Source organism: Perna viridis, chromosome 3 (assembly GCF_037379345.1).
Source record: "Perna viridis isolate PV_CMFRI_1.1 ecotype Kerala chromosome 3, ASM3737934v1, whole genome shotgun sequence".
In the NCBI taxonomy this organism is placed as follows: Eukaryota; Metazoa; Mollusca; class Bivalvia; order Mytilida; family Mytilidae; genus Perna; species Perna viridis.
Genome location: NC_142447.1, coordinates 23,448,425 through 23,466,109, shown reverse-complemented (window position 1 = coordinate 23,466,109; position 17,685 = coordinate 23,448,425). Strand labels below are relative to the sequence as shown.

Sequence of the window (17,685 nt, the reverse complement as noted above, 5' to 3'; positions counted from 1 at the left end):
ATATGTTGCAATGGAAGGTGAAACCTTTAGCAAATTGTTTTCATGCAATAAAAAATTGACATTTCGTTAGTTTGTTTTGGAAAATGGTCGTAGGATAAATTTTGAACCGAAATTGTCTTTTTTCCAGTTCCATATCATCCTTCCAAAAATGACAATGATATTCCGAACACATGTCAATAGTGTATTAAACACATACACGGTCTGTTACATATCATAGTGTGTCTAACGTAACGATCCATTTATTATCCTAGGAACTGAGATCTTAAGAAAAAATGCTGGCCCAGATATTTGATATTCATCCCCAAAAATTATTGGTCATTATTTAGGGTGAAAAAAAAACGTTATTTCCCAATTGTATGGGGAAAATATTTCAATTCAAATAAAATTTCTAATAAAATGACTCTTTGAAAAACACACATGAAAGACAAGCATATCTTTTATCATTATTTATAAATGATATAATGTAACAACATTTTAACAAAACAAAATAAAACAAAATAACAATTGATAAATAGCAACAGCAAACGAATAGGACTAGAAAGAAACACGTGACTAGAATAACCGCTGAGGACATCGTCTTCGTTCAGCGTCACACATAGACCACGACCGTGTCTTTGACCTAAAATTGCGGACCTGGACAGTGTAATCTTCATGTAACATCGGAACGTAGTTTCTTGGGAAGCATAGTTCCTGAAAAAAATATTTTGTATAAAAGTAAAAATCAGTGTCAGGAAATAAATTACTACTCTCGGGTCTTAAAATAATGCATCTTTTAAGGCGTAAACAAAGGACTGCTTCGAGATTGGGCAAATGTCTTTGACCTTCCGGTTCAGTTTACTTAAAAAATATTTAGGGTATAAAGTACCTCACTTTTTCCAGTAAATAAAAGAAATTAAACTAGAAAAACAGTGAACAAAGGTCACTAAAGAATATTCCGTTTCCATCCTATTCATACGGTTTAAACATAAAAAGTCGTCAAACAAGAAGTTCTGTCGATGAGACTGAAATCAAACCCTACAATATAGCATATCATATAAGGTTTCTGTCAAAATATCAGCAGGCTGTGAGAAGTGGTTGCAGAGACAACCCACAAAGTGTGCGAGTGTGTATTTCAAAGTTACGTATTTAACGAACCTTGCAGTTAGTATAGAATTCCTTATAGCCTCCGTGGAGAAGATAGATTTCTGGATAGAACACGTTTGGATATCTATCGCCATTCATCCGTCGATCAGCATTTCTAAGGAATCGGCATCTGTAATAACATACATTGTATAATACTACAATATGATATAGAGAACGTGTAAATAAGTCGTGCTGCTAAAAAGCACGCATGGCTACCATTTACACTGGCAAAATTACTTCATATGATTTTCACATGATTCTCTACTGAACAGGACAAATACACTTTGTGACAGAGTTCGCGTGAAATTTGGGTGAATCGAGCTTTCACGTGAAATTCACGTGAATTGTTTCACATGCAATTAATGTTAAGTGAATTTCACGTGAAAATCACATTAATTTCATGTGAATTTCACGCAAATTTCAGGTGAAGCTTGATTAACAAGAATTTCACGTGAAAAATATTTGGCTGTGTAGGTTTCATGTGAAGTTCACGTAAATTTCAGGTGAAGCTTGATTAACAAGAATTTCACGTGAAAAATATTTGGCTGTGTAGGTTTCTTAACTGTATTCTCATCTAATATATACATGTACATATACGTTTCTGTTGTTATCGGAGCCTCCAGATGAAAGAATGTGCGTTAGCATATTCATGTACAACCCAAAATCCTCGTTTTGAACATACATAATACTCATATCATTGATGCCTCGTCAAAATAATACTCACATTGTAAATGATGCATGTATGTTACTTTAATTCCTCTTTGAAATGGATATACAAGAGTACTTGACCATTTTCTATATAACTCATGACATAAATGTCACATAAAAAGAAAATCTATACTTACAACTTTGGGCCCCTTTCAGATGAAAACTCGCAATGGAATATTAGTATTTGTGGTTTGTTTTCCGTCTTCATATTCAGAAACTCGAAAATCATATCTTGTGTATGAAGATTTAAAGCCCCCTGAATAGAAAAAGTGATAAAAGATTTAGTCATAATCGCTCAATCAAAATTTATATGTGCCTTTTCAGTGTTCATTAAATTCAAAGGCAATAGTTAAATATTTTGTAAATATAAGTAATCATATATTACATCTTCGTGCATCCAGAAGGTCAACATAAGGAAAATCTATGAAAAAAAGGGCATAAAATTCCAAAATATGGTGTCTCTTTAAGATTCAATGTTTTCATTTTAAGTGTGATGTAAATGCTGGGTACAATTAGCATGAGATTGTTGCATGTAGTAGCGCCCAGAACAGAATCAGACTGGAAGATGATTGTTGGTGGCCTATAATACAAGCTTAAGTCAACTCAGTCATAATAAAAATGCAACAAAGAGAAAGAATATTTCAAAAACTGAAAGTTACTTCTGATAAATAATTATAAAGTTCGTATGGAGAAACGAATCTACGTGTTGTTTAAATACATGTACATGTTGTTTACTTTTATTTCCCTTAGGCTATTTTCAGATTACACCGAGATAGTGTCATCTTCAAAGAGATAAGTTTACTAACAAGTTTGTCAAAATTTCAATTTTCCATACCATAAATAATAATATTTATTTAATTTTTGATTTTTTAATTTGAAATGATATAAAGTTGCGTTACCTGTAAGTGGCCACCGTCGTATTCAAAGGGATACCGACAATCAATTACACCGAAGCTACTTATAATACCGTCGTATTTACCGACCAACAAGTTCCGCATCTACAAAGTTACAAAACAAAATTATATCACACCAAAAATTTTAATTTTTAGATTCAAGATTTATTTATTTACTCTGACAGTATAAACTGTTGAACTTGCCCGGTAACTCGTATTGTGCCAATGAGAATTATTTTGTATCATCGAGATGTAAGAAAATGTAGTTTTGATTTAGACATTCAAAAAACATATTAAATTCAAATTTGATATTAGCACCGGTGTTTTTTAATTGGTTCTTTGTTTGTTTTTGTTTTTGTTTTGTTTTATTTTTTCCCCTTATATTAGGCTTTCTATTTCTCATTGAATTTACCACGTTCAAATATTAACCATAAAATTTATTTTATAGGAAAAGAGAAATAATCCTGATGTATTATATTGTACACACAGCATGCATATGTTAAATGTGTTCGATACGCAAGTTAGGTCAATAAATTTAACAATGGAGATCAACATATCTTCTGGAAGTGTAATCAAGGAAACCAAGGTTTTAGCGGTAACCAAAAGAATGCAATCCAGGGACAAAGACCAGACATGGAAAACAGACACACACAACAAAGAACATAAAGTAACTAAAATCATACATGCAAAGTAACAAAAGCAAATGAGCAACTCGGACTCCACTTCTGAGGAATGATAACATAAATATTCTTTAGGATTAGAAGTAAACATTCTCTTACATGTACCATAAAAAGATGAGGTCAATCAATAAAAATCGCTTCTTTAGTATTACGATACTTACCGTTTCTGAAGTTATACTCTTAAGATCTGCATGTTTCCCTCTCATTGTTGGTAGTCTGTAGTAAGATGAACCGTCGGCTATGAGGTCGTCCCGATCAAGAGCTCTATTTACAGTGGTAAACACGTCTTCCTCTAAGAATCTTGGTGCATTCTGCCATTAAACAATTTAAATATATGTTGACGTCAACACAACTATTTAGTTTTTGGTTTTTTTGTTTTTTTTATATATATAATTTTTCCCGTTCCAATGAATATAAAAACACAACAAATGGACCAAAAGTCTATGTTAGTGCATTGAGTTCAAATGTGCGTGTTCGATTCTTATCAACACAATGTATGGCGCCAACGATTTCAATAATTGTATTTTTTTATCTTATAAATACATTCTGTAGTGTCGTGTATATATATTTCAAAACAGTTTTTCCGTAATTGTAAACGTTTTATTGTTATTTTCCGTAATTGTAAAAGTTTTATTGTTTTTCCGTAATTGTAAACGTTTTACTTAACTTGAACGTCGCTGTACGTGCTAATAATGCTTTTTAAGTTAATCCATTACAGTACCGGTTAAATTAACAACAATCTTACCCCAAAAGACAACGATTTCATCAGTAATTTACGACTATCTGTCGTCCTTTGCCTTTTCTGATTGCTTACGTCTTCCGATGACTCCATCGATTCTTCTCGTTCGCGTTTGATTCCATTAGAGTGAAGGGTCATTTCAAAACTAAATTCTGCTTGTGAAAAACTCTGAAAATAAAATATTGCTGTAACATTAGCTTACTGCCATCATTGATATTTTCAAATGTGTCTGTCGATAGTTTTTTCGTGTGTGTGAGTGTGTGTGCGTATGTGTGTGTGTTTGTGTGATTTAAATTTCTTTGTCTTCTGGTTTTTACTTCTTTGCTTTATATTGATACTTACTTGTTAGATTTTTTAACAGTTAGTAAGGTTGAAGTATGTTAATAAAATTCAACTGTGCGCTATTATGATTAAATCATTTTAAAATGCATACATGTACAATGTTAAAAAGAAACTTAATACAGTATAAGGGAAAAACAATACAGCCCAAGTAAATAAAGTTAGTGTTTTTTATCGTCTTTTGAGCATTGTAACTGCATCATTAGTAAAGATTGGCGTGTGGTCAAGTCTTGTAATTTGCTTACCGATTCTTCAATGTATTCCTCGAAATCCATTCCCAGACCAGAGTCGTCATCAGCGATGTTGTTTGCATTAAATGTCTGTGATTCCATATTAAAATCTGTCATTTTCTGAACAATTAATGGTAAAGTAAGTTACAATAAAAACAAATTACGGTTAAAAGGCTACGAATCGCGCGATTTCCTTAATGAGTTATTCCTGGTACAGTATTACGCCAACGCTATCATTTCTTTCAATGAGTTTCGATGTTTTTTCACTGCTTCTTTAAAAGGCATTCTTTTTTCTGGTTCCTCTTTACAAACCGGTTGGACCAGTCCATGACAAGACGATTGTCACCAATTGACATGGTATTGGTGAGAGACATGTTTTCAACACGTTCGTTTTTTATTGTTATTCAGGATTTTGTAGATCTTATCATGTTCTCCTAGAGAAATTTATTGTCTTATAATGTTAAGTCTCAATTCCAGATTATAGTTGTAAATTTCTCAAATATTGGAAAGCAGTACATTTTTATTGAGTTGATGCTCGTGTCATAAATTTATGTTCTTTTAATGTGCGGAACTTAAGATAAAGTTGTTACGATAATTTGTACTTAAGTTAATAAAATCAAAAACCTTAAAGGGAAATTGTGTCTCGCGTAACAATTAGACATTTAGTAAAATTATTTCATGACTAGTTCCAGTATTTTATGTTTCATCCTTTTCGTTTTATTTTTCTTCTCTTTCTTTTCTTTTTTTTTTTATTGTTTTGTTTTGCTTTTTGCTTTTTTTATAGTTCACTCAACTAAAAGTTGTTCAAAAACAACCTTTATCACTTTGAAAGCATCTGTATGGCAAAAAACTGAATACCATAATTACTTGAAATTGAAATTTACTTTACCAAAAGGGTTTGTGTTTTTTAATATCAATAAGTAAATTGATAAACTTAAACTTTTGCTAAGTATCGAGATCGCGACGTCAAATTCGTACCTCCAAATCATTGCAACCTACAAACTGTAATAATATCCCTTTTTTACTCAAGTTTTAAGATAGGATAAAATGCTACTTAATGAGATAATTTAACTGCGCTCTTAATCAATATAACTGATTACAAGTGCATCATAGCCTTTGAAGGCTGGATTCATTGTTGTAAATAAATATTAAATCATTTGCACTATATTGATAAAACATATATAATAGGTTGTTAGCAAACATTAATGTTAGTCAGTAAAACTGAAAATGTGTTTCAAAACATGCAAAGAATGGAATATGTATATTCTATGTGGTATGGATAACGGACAACAGTGTATACTTTTACATAAGTGAAACTTTAAAACTGAAAACTTACCATTCTGATAACCCCTTTTCTTAGTACAGATGTTTTTTTCTTTAATAAAGCTATAGCTAGCGATTTGGTATTTATATTTTACTTCGATATAATCATGTAAAATTCACGCCTTGGCATGAAACGATAAAGAATTTATCTCCAAGTCATTTTGTCGCCAATGGTAGCGTAAAACAATTACAGAATTTGTTAATTGAATTTAACACGATTTGCCCTACCATCGCGGTAGACAATATGGACATGGAAACGATTAGCCGTTAATTGGAATTATTGCTGAAATTCACACAAATATTTCATCAGATTTCACACATATATTTCAAGAGAATTAATTGATATGATTTGAATTTTATTAGAGTAATTATTTTTTTATAAATAATTGCAGAAAGTGGCAATGCTTTTGGCAGGTATACAGAATTGAAATTAAGACAAATCGTATTTCTACTTCCAATCCTTTTAATGACTTCATTTTTAATGATTATCATTTTGTTTACTTCTGGTATTTGTATGCGATTGCCAATTTATAATGCTGTAAAAAATTAAGTAAAGATTGTCGAAATTACTTTGAAAAAATACTATACTTACTACACGGCTTTTGGTTATCTTCAATCCAAAATCATCCTAACAGCATTAAAATTATACTCCCTTACTTTTTTAATTTAAAAAAATATTATGTAATATGAATATTTTATGCTTACTTTCTCTTTACAATGAATTGGTCTATTGGTCATCCAAGTTATGTGACTTCATCACCGCATACCCTTTATATATTAGTTATGCTTTGACATTGATATCAGTATTATCAGAGCTTGGATTTTGAGCGTTTCGTATTTCTAAATATAGAGTACTGCATCTTTCTCTGAGAAAGTGACAACAAATTGTTCACAGTTAAATATTGAAACTCAATTGGCATATTAAATGAAGTCAACGTCACCATTCATAATTTATGAAAACTGAGACAAACTAATTAATTTACAATAATTGTGTTTTCTTCAAGTTAATGAAAGAATATTAAATGTCATTATCATTGAGTAACATTTTATATCTTACTTAATATTATCAACTTTTATAAATATATCAAATTGTGATGTTTTAATTTTTTATTGCGCAAATATTTGGGGATGGATGTTGACCTCTTTGTTTGTCATCAAGTCTGTTGGGCTTTTTTTTTTTATTTATTTCAAATGAATTCGAACTATTTCCACACGTGTAAAATATACTGTCAGCCTTGACTACAACTGGAGTTATAGGGATATTCATCGGAGGATGACTATTAAAATCTACTAAAAGAGAAGGGGCATTAGGCTATAAATAAGGCCCAAAATATCAACTTACTAGTGGTTGTAATAGCATAGAAATTGTTCAAAACATAGTAAACTATATAAATTTTAAGAAAATAAATGTTCCGTGTCTTAAATGTTATTTTATTGCAATAACGTCACAATGGTGCCACAACTAAATCATTTCACAAAAACTGCTGAGAACTGTAATTAGGGGGGGGGGTACATATTTTTCATCCAGAAATGTCCGTATCCAGAAAATAAGAGTTATTTTATATTTTCATATAATCATGGTGCATGTAATTAAACTATGAAATGATAAATTTATTCACTAACCTGAACGTGAACATCACTTCGTTGCTAGAGATATGACGGGAAAATGACTAAAAAGTACAAAATTATCTGAATATCAGAATATCTCAATTTTAGTGAACTTCAAGAATTTATTTGTACGTGTAATGCAATTTTCAGAAGTCTGTTTTTAATCGGTTGCAATGATTTCAAGTCTCCAAATTCACAAGTTTTTTGTGTGTTTTTTCATTTATTATTATTTTTTATTTGAGGCCAACAAGAGACCTTCTTCTTTGTTTCTTTCCCAAGCACTAATGTGTTTAAAAAAAAATGCCGATTCGGTACAGGACCCGTGCGTTTTATTTTCTCAGACTGCCTAAATTAGTTGAATAAAACAACCAGAACAAGAGATTATAATGCATGTATACATGTATCTGCAGTGTACATATGTTTTCCCGCAGTGTTAATCCTTCACAGTGTGACGTTGGCTCATTTGCCCTGTGATGAGTACCTAGTATTAAATGAGGAAATTTGCTAATTAAATTTGCCGTTTTTGTCATTGATAATGTATAGAATAACCGAAATGACACAAGTCTACTCGTGCGGAGATCATACTTGTAGAAACAAAATACAAATGGGCAATGTGTATACATACACATCGTTTGGTAATCTCTACCCTTTGCGTCAAATCTGTGTTTTGTTCGTGAATACCGCGTCGAAAAGTTTGAGATATGAAACATTCGGTTCGTCCGCCCATAGTGCTGTTACTACGGCCGCCACATCACCACGAAATCTGCCCCACAGGTTCATGATGACGTGTGATTTATGTATTGGGTGGGTTCAGACATTCATAAAGTGTTGTGGGTCTGATCTAGAATTTCTCTTTTCAAAAGTGGGCTTTTTGCACAAAATGAAAAAAAAATTCTTGCAAAATGGAGACCCGCTGAATCTTGTGTCTTACAAACTTAAGGTTACATCATTCATGCAATTATCTTTTGCGTTTCTAAGGAGTTGTGTTTATATTTTAAAGGATCTTAATTTATTCATTTTAGACCAACATTTATCAATTTGAGTCGGAGGAGTCACCACATTGACAACTCATTCTACTTACAACACCATTAAACAAATGTTTTTATATGATATGATAACCTTTAATGCATGATAACACATTTTAATTGATAAATATAATTTTTATCTCACTTTATTTAGCTTGAGCAAAAGTTGAGCAATTCTATTAATATGTTTTAAAAGGTTTTAACACCATTTCTTATAGGTGTTGCGTGACCAGTATCAATTTGAGTAATTTATTGCTACAAGGGTGTGATAATATATGCGATGTTTTAGATTTACAAAATCTTATTTTATATATCAGTCGATAAGAATTTTTTGGCTTTTTTGGGATGGGGGGGAGTTGCAAAATCTGCTTACTTCTCGGTGTCAAAAAATTAAATGAGACGTTTACAATGACTTTACACTGCTCTTCCGAATACACACAATATCCTACCAAAGAAGGTTGATAAGCGATATACACAAGTAATATTTAAAGCATCATTTTCCAAGAGGGGGGTGGGTTCCAGGATATAGATTGCTCATGTTTGACGAACATTTACACTTAATTTGCGCGACCCCTTCTCGATCCGCCACTGATTAAACTAGACAGACTGGGGAAATAAAATGTTATGAAACTGAATTTTACAAGCTAAGTTAAAATATCCTTACTCTAGGCACAATGTGAAACCTAGGTAAAAGTACATCAAGTTGTATGATAATTATTCCTAACTTGAGACGTACGGACAGACATCTGTATATAATGCATAAAATCAACTGCTGGCACAGGTTGTAGTCACAAAAAATAATCCTATTCACCTATTTGCAGTCAGTGAAATCAGACAAGATCTACATCACGAGTTTATTTTTTTTAAATATAATTTTATGCCACTGTGATTTCTACTTACATGTATTTTCTGAATTACTTGTATCAAATATTATTAAATACCTATATTTGCTGATTGGAAGTAAAAATAATTAGATTTAATCAAGTTGAATCCTAGGTGACTTTCACTTTCTGGAGAGTAAATTCAATAAATATAGATTGGTCAGAAAAGAGTAATACTAATCTGAAAAGCTGCCAAACTTTCAATTTTTTTAGAGTTCGACTCTGAATTCGAATTTGAATTTAATATAGTATGTACATGATTTTTTTTTATAATAAAGATTGTTAACAAAACAAACTGATGAAAAGCGAGGAGTTAGTAATGCTAAATATAAATCATTTTGAAAAGGGAGAAGAGTTTTTTAGGTACTTTTAAGAGCATAAAGTATGTATTTTTTTGTTAAAACCTTTATATCTACAGAGAATTTTTTTGCATTGAGGAATTCTAAAGAGCTTTTTTCCCCAAAACACCAAATGTAGATGGAACATCTTTTCATGTTCTGAATTTCACTGAAAAAAATGCTTTCATTGTTTTTATATTATGTTTGTCTAAATATTGCTTTATGCATATATAGTCTCTCATATTTTATTTTTGTTGAGACTACAAAATGATTCGAAAATTCAGTTTGTTTCATAATGGTATTAAAAAGGATGAGTAATTAAATAAAAGTGCCCGTAACAATCAAGAATGGTCAAAACAAAGGAAAACACAAAAGGTGCAGAATTCTATACAAGCTGTTGGTATTAGATAATTAGTACTTCTGAAAAGAACATCAAAACAAAACACAAGCGCAATATGTGCTTGCAATCAACAGCGCTTGCATGTGCGCTTGGGCACCTTACAGGCTGCCAAAGAATGTCGGTAGGGATTACAAGTGACGCGGGGGCTTGTGCCAACACGCCATAACACAGAACTAGACAATCAAGTTTGTTGTTTTCATAAAACATTGAAATTATACCTGTAATTAACGAATCTATTCGCCCATAACACGGATAGGTAGCCGACTGATCAACACGCGAAATTACGGACAGGACGGAGAATGACGGTAAGAAAATTTATTTAGTTAAAAAATATTGTTTTTCGAGTTTTGGTTTAGTGAAAGATAATGAAAATGATTTTATTGACTGTATGAAATAAATTTTAATATATAGTTAATAATAATAATGAATAATCGAATTAATAATGATAATGGTAATTTATGTACTTTTACTTATTTCACCAAAAAAAAAAAAAAAAAAAACAAAACGAATTATGTGTGAAAAAAGTTCAAAAATTAAAGTTTATAAATTTTACTTTTATGACAGCCGCGTCTTATACGAGGTGCGACAAACCACAGGTTCAAATAGATCTTATCTTCAATTAAAATATAATGTTAATCTTGTTGCTTCAGGAAATGGACACGTTTAATTTTTCCGAACTGAGTTTTAACGAAGAGGACATTACAGACACTACCCTCGATGAAGTAAGTTAAGTTTTAATGTTATTGTGAAAATAAATTATTATTATTATAAAACAAAACATGTAGTCAGATATGAATTTGTTTTAAGGTATAAGGGATTTTTTGTTTTCGGAAAATATTTTCCAAATATAAATCTAGGTGAACAGAAACAATCAAGAGACTGGTGACTAAAATTTCAATCCAGAGATTACGTTCCCGTGTAAAATAATACGGTCTTCAATAACAAGAAAGTAATTAATTTTGATAAGATGTCACATTGTTGTTTCCATATACAATCGATAAAACACATGTTTAAAATAAGACAAATACGAAACTCATATTGGGTGTTAGATATTACAATAGTACTTAGTAAAAAAAATGAAATTATATTAATAATATAATAATAATGATAATAATAATAATATATTAATGCACCTATACAGGTCTATAACACAATCATGCACTTTTGTAAAATTACTTCTTCCTGTTGATTTTATACATGGTGTAAACCCTGGTACTTCTGAAAGAAAGGGGGAGGATTAAACACATTTTTTTTATGTTTTCCATCAACTAAGTTGATAGCATAGGAAGAAAGATAACCCTGACTAGTAAATTAAGATGTCTCGCAACAGGGAAGGCATGGTACAAAAGAGGTACATTTTTACAAATAAAACATTTGGAATTCAACAAAAATTGTGTTAACATGTATCTTTTTTCACTTGAACTTTCAGTTATAAGTGTATTTATTTAAACTTATTTTTTTCAGCTGCGTGGTTCATTGCCTATGTACTCACCACTACGACTGACCGTTACTACCGATAAACGTATGTTGACACCTAAAGAGACACCGTGTGCTAAAAGACAAAGATATTCTGGATCTATTCACAAAGCTCTATCATTTGGTGTAAGTATACTTTCGACAGATGTGTTGTAATTACAGTTGATAATTTTAACTAATTTGTTTATATTTTTAGACGAATTTCAGTATAAAGTTTACGAGAAAAATTTGCACCAATCGAACCGGAAGTTAACGAACGTGAATCGGGAAAAGTATCGTACATCTTATTATAAAGAAGCCAACCAATCTCTTAATACCAATTCAGTGTACATTATCACCAAACTAGCTTTAAATCTAAAAGAAAGAAAATAAAATAAACACGTTTTTTTTATATACTAGTAGATAAATAGATACCAATAGTACATTTTCTCGAAGAGCACAAGCTTGTTTTTTATCACAAAGATAGATCAGAAAAAAGTGCAAATAGCCTTAGGTCTCGTGTTTCAAAATTAAACTATTTATCTTTCACAGGATGTCCCAGTGTCACAACCGTCACCATCGACTATCCGAAACGCCGTGAACAGACTTATTGACACTGATAACATCCGGGGCGATGCAACTGCCCCCTGTTCTCTCCCAACAGTCGAGGGAAAGCATCCAGATCTTAAGAGTATCGATTGTCAAACAGTACGTTTTTTATGCCTTTTCATATGAATATTGCGAAAAAAAATTTATTGAAGGTAATACTTGCAAAAATTAATTCGAATGAAAATCTGTTCATTTTTGGTTCTGATGTGCATAGAATTTTTTTCCAAATAAGTATTTCAACCGACTTATTTCTGAAGTTTATATAAAAAACAAAGCAAATATAGTGCTTCATTCATCAACCGATAAATTTGTCCCTTGAAAATTTGCCAGCCCATTAGATTTTTGACTAGTTAATTTAAGAAAGCGAATGAGCGCGGAATTATCCAAAAGGGATGTATTCTAGGGTATGGTAACAGATCACATGTAATGGTTCAACTACAACATCTCGATTGTTTTTTTGTCTTTGATTAGCGTAATAATTACGCTTGAATCTGAATTTTAACATTACATACAAAAACGTCGAAGAAACATAGCAATGAAAGGAAAGAAAATATGCCTGTAGGCACTATATTACGGAAAACATGTTAAACCATGCATTCGAAACAAAACAATGAAAGAAGAGCCAAATGAACAAAGGAAAGCACATTCTATATAACAAATCTTGGTCTGACTCCCATTCCCTTGATAAATACGGTAAATTTTGTTCATCATTGTAGCTTACTGACTTGTGCAGAGGTGCGTATCCCCACTTACGTAGTTACCAGATAATCGACTGCAGATATCCTTACGAATTCAACGGTGGGCACATCGAGGTAAATATCGTTCTACATCTCAAACACCCCAAGAAATACATATAGAAGGAAATAATTTTAAAAATCATTAAAGATTGTTAATTTATACTCAATCTTCGATGCATTATTTTCATGTTATAAATGTAGGAAGTCGGTGATGTTGTACAATCATACATATGTATAATATTTTAAAGACGTCCTATATAAAAGTCTACAGTTTAGTGTTTGGTAGAGTAGTTACAGATTTTTAATTTCTTCCATATGATCTATTTTTGTCTGGTTTTTTATAGTTCTCGTATGACCTTTATCCGGATTACAATTACACCGGTCTGCATTTCACCGGAACTATTTTGTTACTTCGCTCAATCTCATATGTTTTTATTGTTCACTTCTCTTTGTGGTTTTGAAGATTGTGTAGGACAGACAAGTACATGTATGATATGCTGTTAAGAAGCTGTTAGTTTCTTGTAGGTACTAAACATACTGTTTTTATAAGATTCGGCGTCACTTTCTATACAATTTGGTTCAAATATTGTTTTGTGTCTACATGTACATTTTGTACCGTTGGTGTCTGAGAAGTAAACGTTTCTTGCTTTTTGGTGTTGTTTGTTTGTTTGTTTGTTTTTTTTTTAAATCTGTCTGTGTCTCAGTTCCTGTTGCCGGTTTTTCACTATCATCATAATGTTTAAGTTTTACTTCAATATCATTTGAGTGTTTGAATCAATGTGTACTTATTTGAGACTTAAAAAATAAAGTAAGCCTTTAAAAGTGTGAAAGACTTTTTTTATCAATTTTGGCTAGTTTATGATTTATATGGCCTTTAAACTATATATGGCCTTTGAAATGCACACAGCTTACATATGATAGATACTTCGCTAAGTTAAGATTACTTACATATCAATTTTATTTTGTAACGGAAAAATAATAAAAAGAGTAAATCTTTTTTTACCTACAGGGAGCTGTTAATATGTACAGGCAGTCAGACATTCAGCAACTGCTAACTAACAACCAGAGCAACCCAGTACCAGACATCCTTATATTCCACTGTGAATTCTCTTCAGAAAGAGCACCGAAACTGTACGTATACTTACTAGCTTTTCGTGGTATTAAATCATATGACAGTTTGTAACGTCGCTTTTGAGTCTATGAATTATTCAAGTTCTTATATTTACTGCAACAAGTCATTGACAGGACAACCCACGAAATGTATATAATGCTCGAAACGTCTTTTATACGTACCTTTGATATCTTTGTTATTTACATTATTAGGCAAAAAAAAAAGTGTTAGGATGCTACTTTCTATTTAGAAGCCATTTTTATATTATTCTTCGACTATTCATCCTTGACCTTGATCATTGTTACTTGTGATTTCATTTGCTTAAAGCAAAATAAATGTATGGGTATAAACAACAAAATATTGCTAATGACCAGAAACTGTTCCTTCATTTTTCCTTATGTCTGCTCCAGAATTCATTTTAACCCTCTGCAGAGACGGGTGTTCGCTTCCATTCCACGATAACGTCAGAGATGTTCAGAGTATCATGTCTACCCGTGTAAACACGTAACTTATTTTGATTCTTTCTTTGTAGGTGCCGGTTTCTTCGGAACAAAGACCGAGAGGTTAACTGTGACAGATACCCACATCTTACTTTCCCTGAGTTATACATACTTGATGGCGGTTATAAAGCATACTACACCTCTTTTCAGGTAAGTGAAGTACATTATCGCCCTGTTAATTTTACATTTAGTTTAGGATGATAATGATTTATGAATATATTCGAAACGTATAATCCTGTACTCGTGTGTACGAATGTCAGCATTTTATCTGTACCACAAATACCATGAAGGGTAATTCATGTAAAAAAAAAATCCGAATTAAAAATAGGCAAAGTTACCTTCATTACTCTTTCAAAATGAGAAGTCAAAGAAAGTCCGTATAACAAATGACAATATCATGGGTAAAAACCGGACATACAATATTATCATGATAGATATTGCAGCAGGTTAAACCTACAGTGTATCCTATAAATGTATAGGATTTAATCTATGCGTGTGTTTCATTTCATAGGTTATTATGCGAAAAAATGATGTCCTAAGGCACAGACCATTTTCTTCTCAGTTGAGGGGCCTGTGATTTTATGTCGAGCGCGAAAACAATAACTTTTTTTATCAGCAACAGATAGCAGGAGTTAAAATGTTAAATTACAATCATTAACTAAATCTCAACTGTGTATAATTTCATTCTTATGTTTTTTATCCTTGCAGTTATATTGTCAACCAATGGACTACATTCCCATGCTGCACGAAGACCACAAAGATGAAATACGCCACTTCCGGTCGAAGTCAAAGTCCTGGACAGCAGGCGAGAAAAGAAAGAGTCCACAGCGGCTATTATTCTGAAATCTGATATGAGCTAATTAGACATTTGTGTTTCAACTTTCAGGAACATATTTTACCTTAGTGCTGGTCACGGGAATTGACATATAGTGCTTTTTTGTGACTTTTTAACAGTCATACCTCACCGTTTATTGAGTACTTTAGTTGTTTACAAGTTTGGTATCTCATTTGATTGTTTTTGTGTGTTGTATTTTCTTGTGTTTTCGTTTTGTTTAATGAGTAGTATACGAACTTCTTAATGGAAGGATCATGTACTCCTCTGAGTTCAATCTCTTAATTACTATGTAATATACACATGTATATTAAGTAACAGAAAAAATAAAGTGTTATTGTTTTGTACTATTGCTTTACTGCTTAGTTTGTCCCTTACTTATGGCGCGTTTAACCTAACACGATCAGAACCACAGCTTACTCTCTAGCATCACAAAATATACTGAACAATAATGGAATATTAAGAGTAATCACGGGAACCAAGGTTATAGCGGTAATCAAAGAATGCAATTCAGGAACAAAGACCAGACATGGAAAACAGACATACACAACAATGAACATAAAGTAACTAAAATCATACATACAAAGTAACAAAAGCAACTGAGCAACTCCACTAAGAGTTTGACCAAAGAGAACAGATACCTTGGTAATGATTGTTTCCATCTTACTCCTAATACTAAATATACTCAATAAACAAACCAGCTAAAAAAACAAACACACCATCAAAACAATAACAACACTGAGTTACACGCCTTGTCGTGTTTTGTATGCTCCCACTTGTACGGCAAGCCCGCGAAACAGGAAACATATATCGGAAAGTAACCAAAAACACTTACAGCGTATGCCCCATCTATATGAAGCCACAGATCATATTTGAAATTGGTCCGTCCAGCGCAACAGCAACAGAAACTTTGGGACGGTATTTTTCTCTTATCATTCCATCAAGTGAAAACAAAATAATATAATTGCAAAGTGCCGCAAAACCGGAAGTATATTTCGGACAGAACCAACACCATTTTCAACGAATGCCCTATCTTTATAAAGCCATATATCTAATTTAAATGAATCTGGGGTGATTTGAATCTTTTTGGAGTCGAGCTTATTGTGGCGGCAATTGGAGTAACGGACGGACAAGGTCAATTTAAATATACTACCGACATGTACTCGTTAATTGGGGTATAATAGATACACATGTAATAATAAACTACATCCTGCAAGACATAGCCTGTTGGTTGGTTCTTTTTCATGCTTGGTTCCATCTAAGCCAAAGATATATTATACACATATGTTTACATGCATGTCTCTGCTACGGCCAACACGTGATATACAAATGTATGTGCAACCATTTACAAATGAAGCTTGTAAGGGGTAAAGTGTTATATAACGCAGTAACTCGGGGCTACCCCCATTTCCCTACCCATTCCTACTAACTTTCTGTGTACATTTTATGATGTTTGTACATTCTGGTCATGCTGTTATCAATTCTTGTATCAAAATTGGTGCTACAGCCTAATATCTGTCTTTGTTTTACCTCCCCTCTAATTTAAACCTAAAATTAATTATTTACTCAACATCAAAAATGCAAATTGTCACTGCAACTTAAAATTCTTTTAAATCTATGAACGATTATTAGAACCGAAATTGACTCGGGTGTAAGAGCAATCAAGGGAACCAAGATTCTAGCGGAAATCAAAGGAATGTAATCCAGGGACAAAGACCAGACTCGGAAAACAGACACACACAACAAATAACACAAAATAACCAAAATAATACATACAAAGTAACAAAAGCAAATGAGCAACTCGAACTCCACTAAATATTGGGAGCATGGACCAGGTGACCGGTAGGGTAAGTGTCCTCTGCCGAGTTGCTCATAAAAAGTCAAGTCCAGAGTAGACGAAATAGGAAACTATGACACGTTAAATGTGTAGTAACTTTTACAATTCAACATACATTTCAATGCAAGGCAAAAATAATTCATGCCTCAAATCTAAAACAAATTCTTTATATTTTGTCTTCAGTCAGTCGGGCCTATATTTTATGACGGTTCGTCGATGTAAGGTAATGCATTTGGCCATATCTGTATCTCTTTTATCACCTAACGTTTCAAATAAATAGGTATTTGTGTAACCATACATCACATAGACAGCATTTCA

The 17,685-nt window shown here is 32.2% G+C and overlaps 2 protein-coding genes across 2 annotated transcripts; one reads left to right on the top strand and one right to left on the bottom strand.

Annotated features, from left to right (window-relative positions):
* Nucleotides 1-552: 552 nt before the first annotated feature.
* LOC148621504 (M-phase inducer phosphatase 1-like) lies at nt 553-4,814 on the bottom strand. The gene is made up of 7 exons (XM_088574076.1): nt 4,677-4,814; nt 4,149-4,308; nt 3,565-3,714; nt 2,730-2,828; nt 1,968-2,086; nt 1,135-1,252; nt 553-690 (listed from the first exon to the last, which is right to left on the bottom strand). The coding sequence occupies exons 1-7, from the start codon at nt 4,811-4,813 to the stop codon at nt 553-555; spliced, it is 921 nt and encodes a 306-aa protein (XP_088430202.1). The 5' UTR covers nt 4,814.
* Nucleotides 4,815-10,585: 5,771 nt separating this feature from the next.
* Nucleotides 10,586-15,657, top strand: LOC148621503 (cdc25-like protein phosphatase twine). Its single transcript, XM_088574075.1, has 8 exons — nt 10,586-10,591; nt 10,937-11,008; nt 11,751-11,888; nt 12,294-12,449; nt 13,067-13,162; nt 14,097-14,218; nt 14,731-14,848; nt 15,407-15,657. The coding sequence occupies exons 1-8, from the start codon at nt 10,586-10,588 to the stop codon at nt 15,539-15,541; spliced, it is 843 nt and encodes a 280-aa protein (XP_088430201.1). The 3' UTR covers nt 15,542-15,657.
* Nucleotides 15,658-17,685: the final 2,028 nt, after the last annotated feature.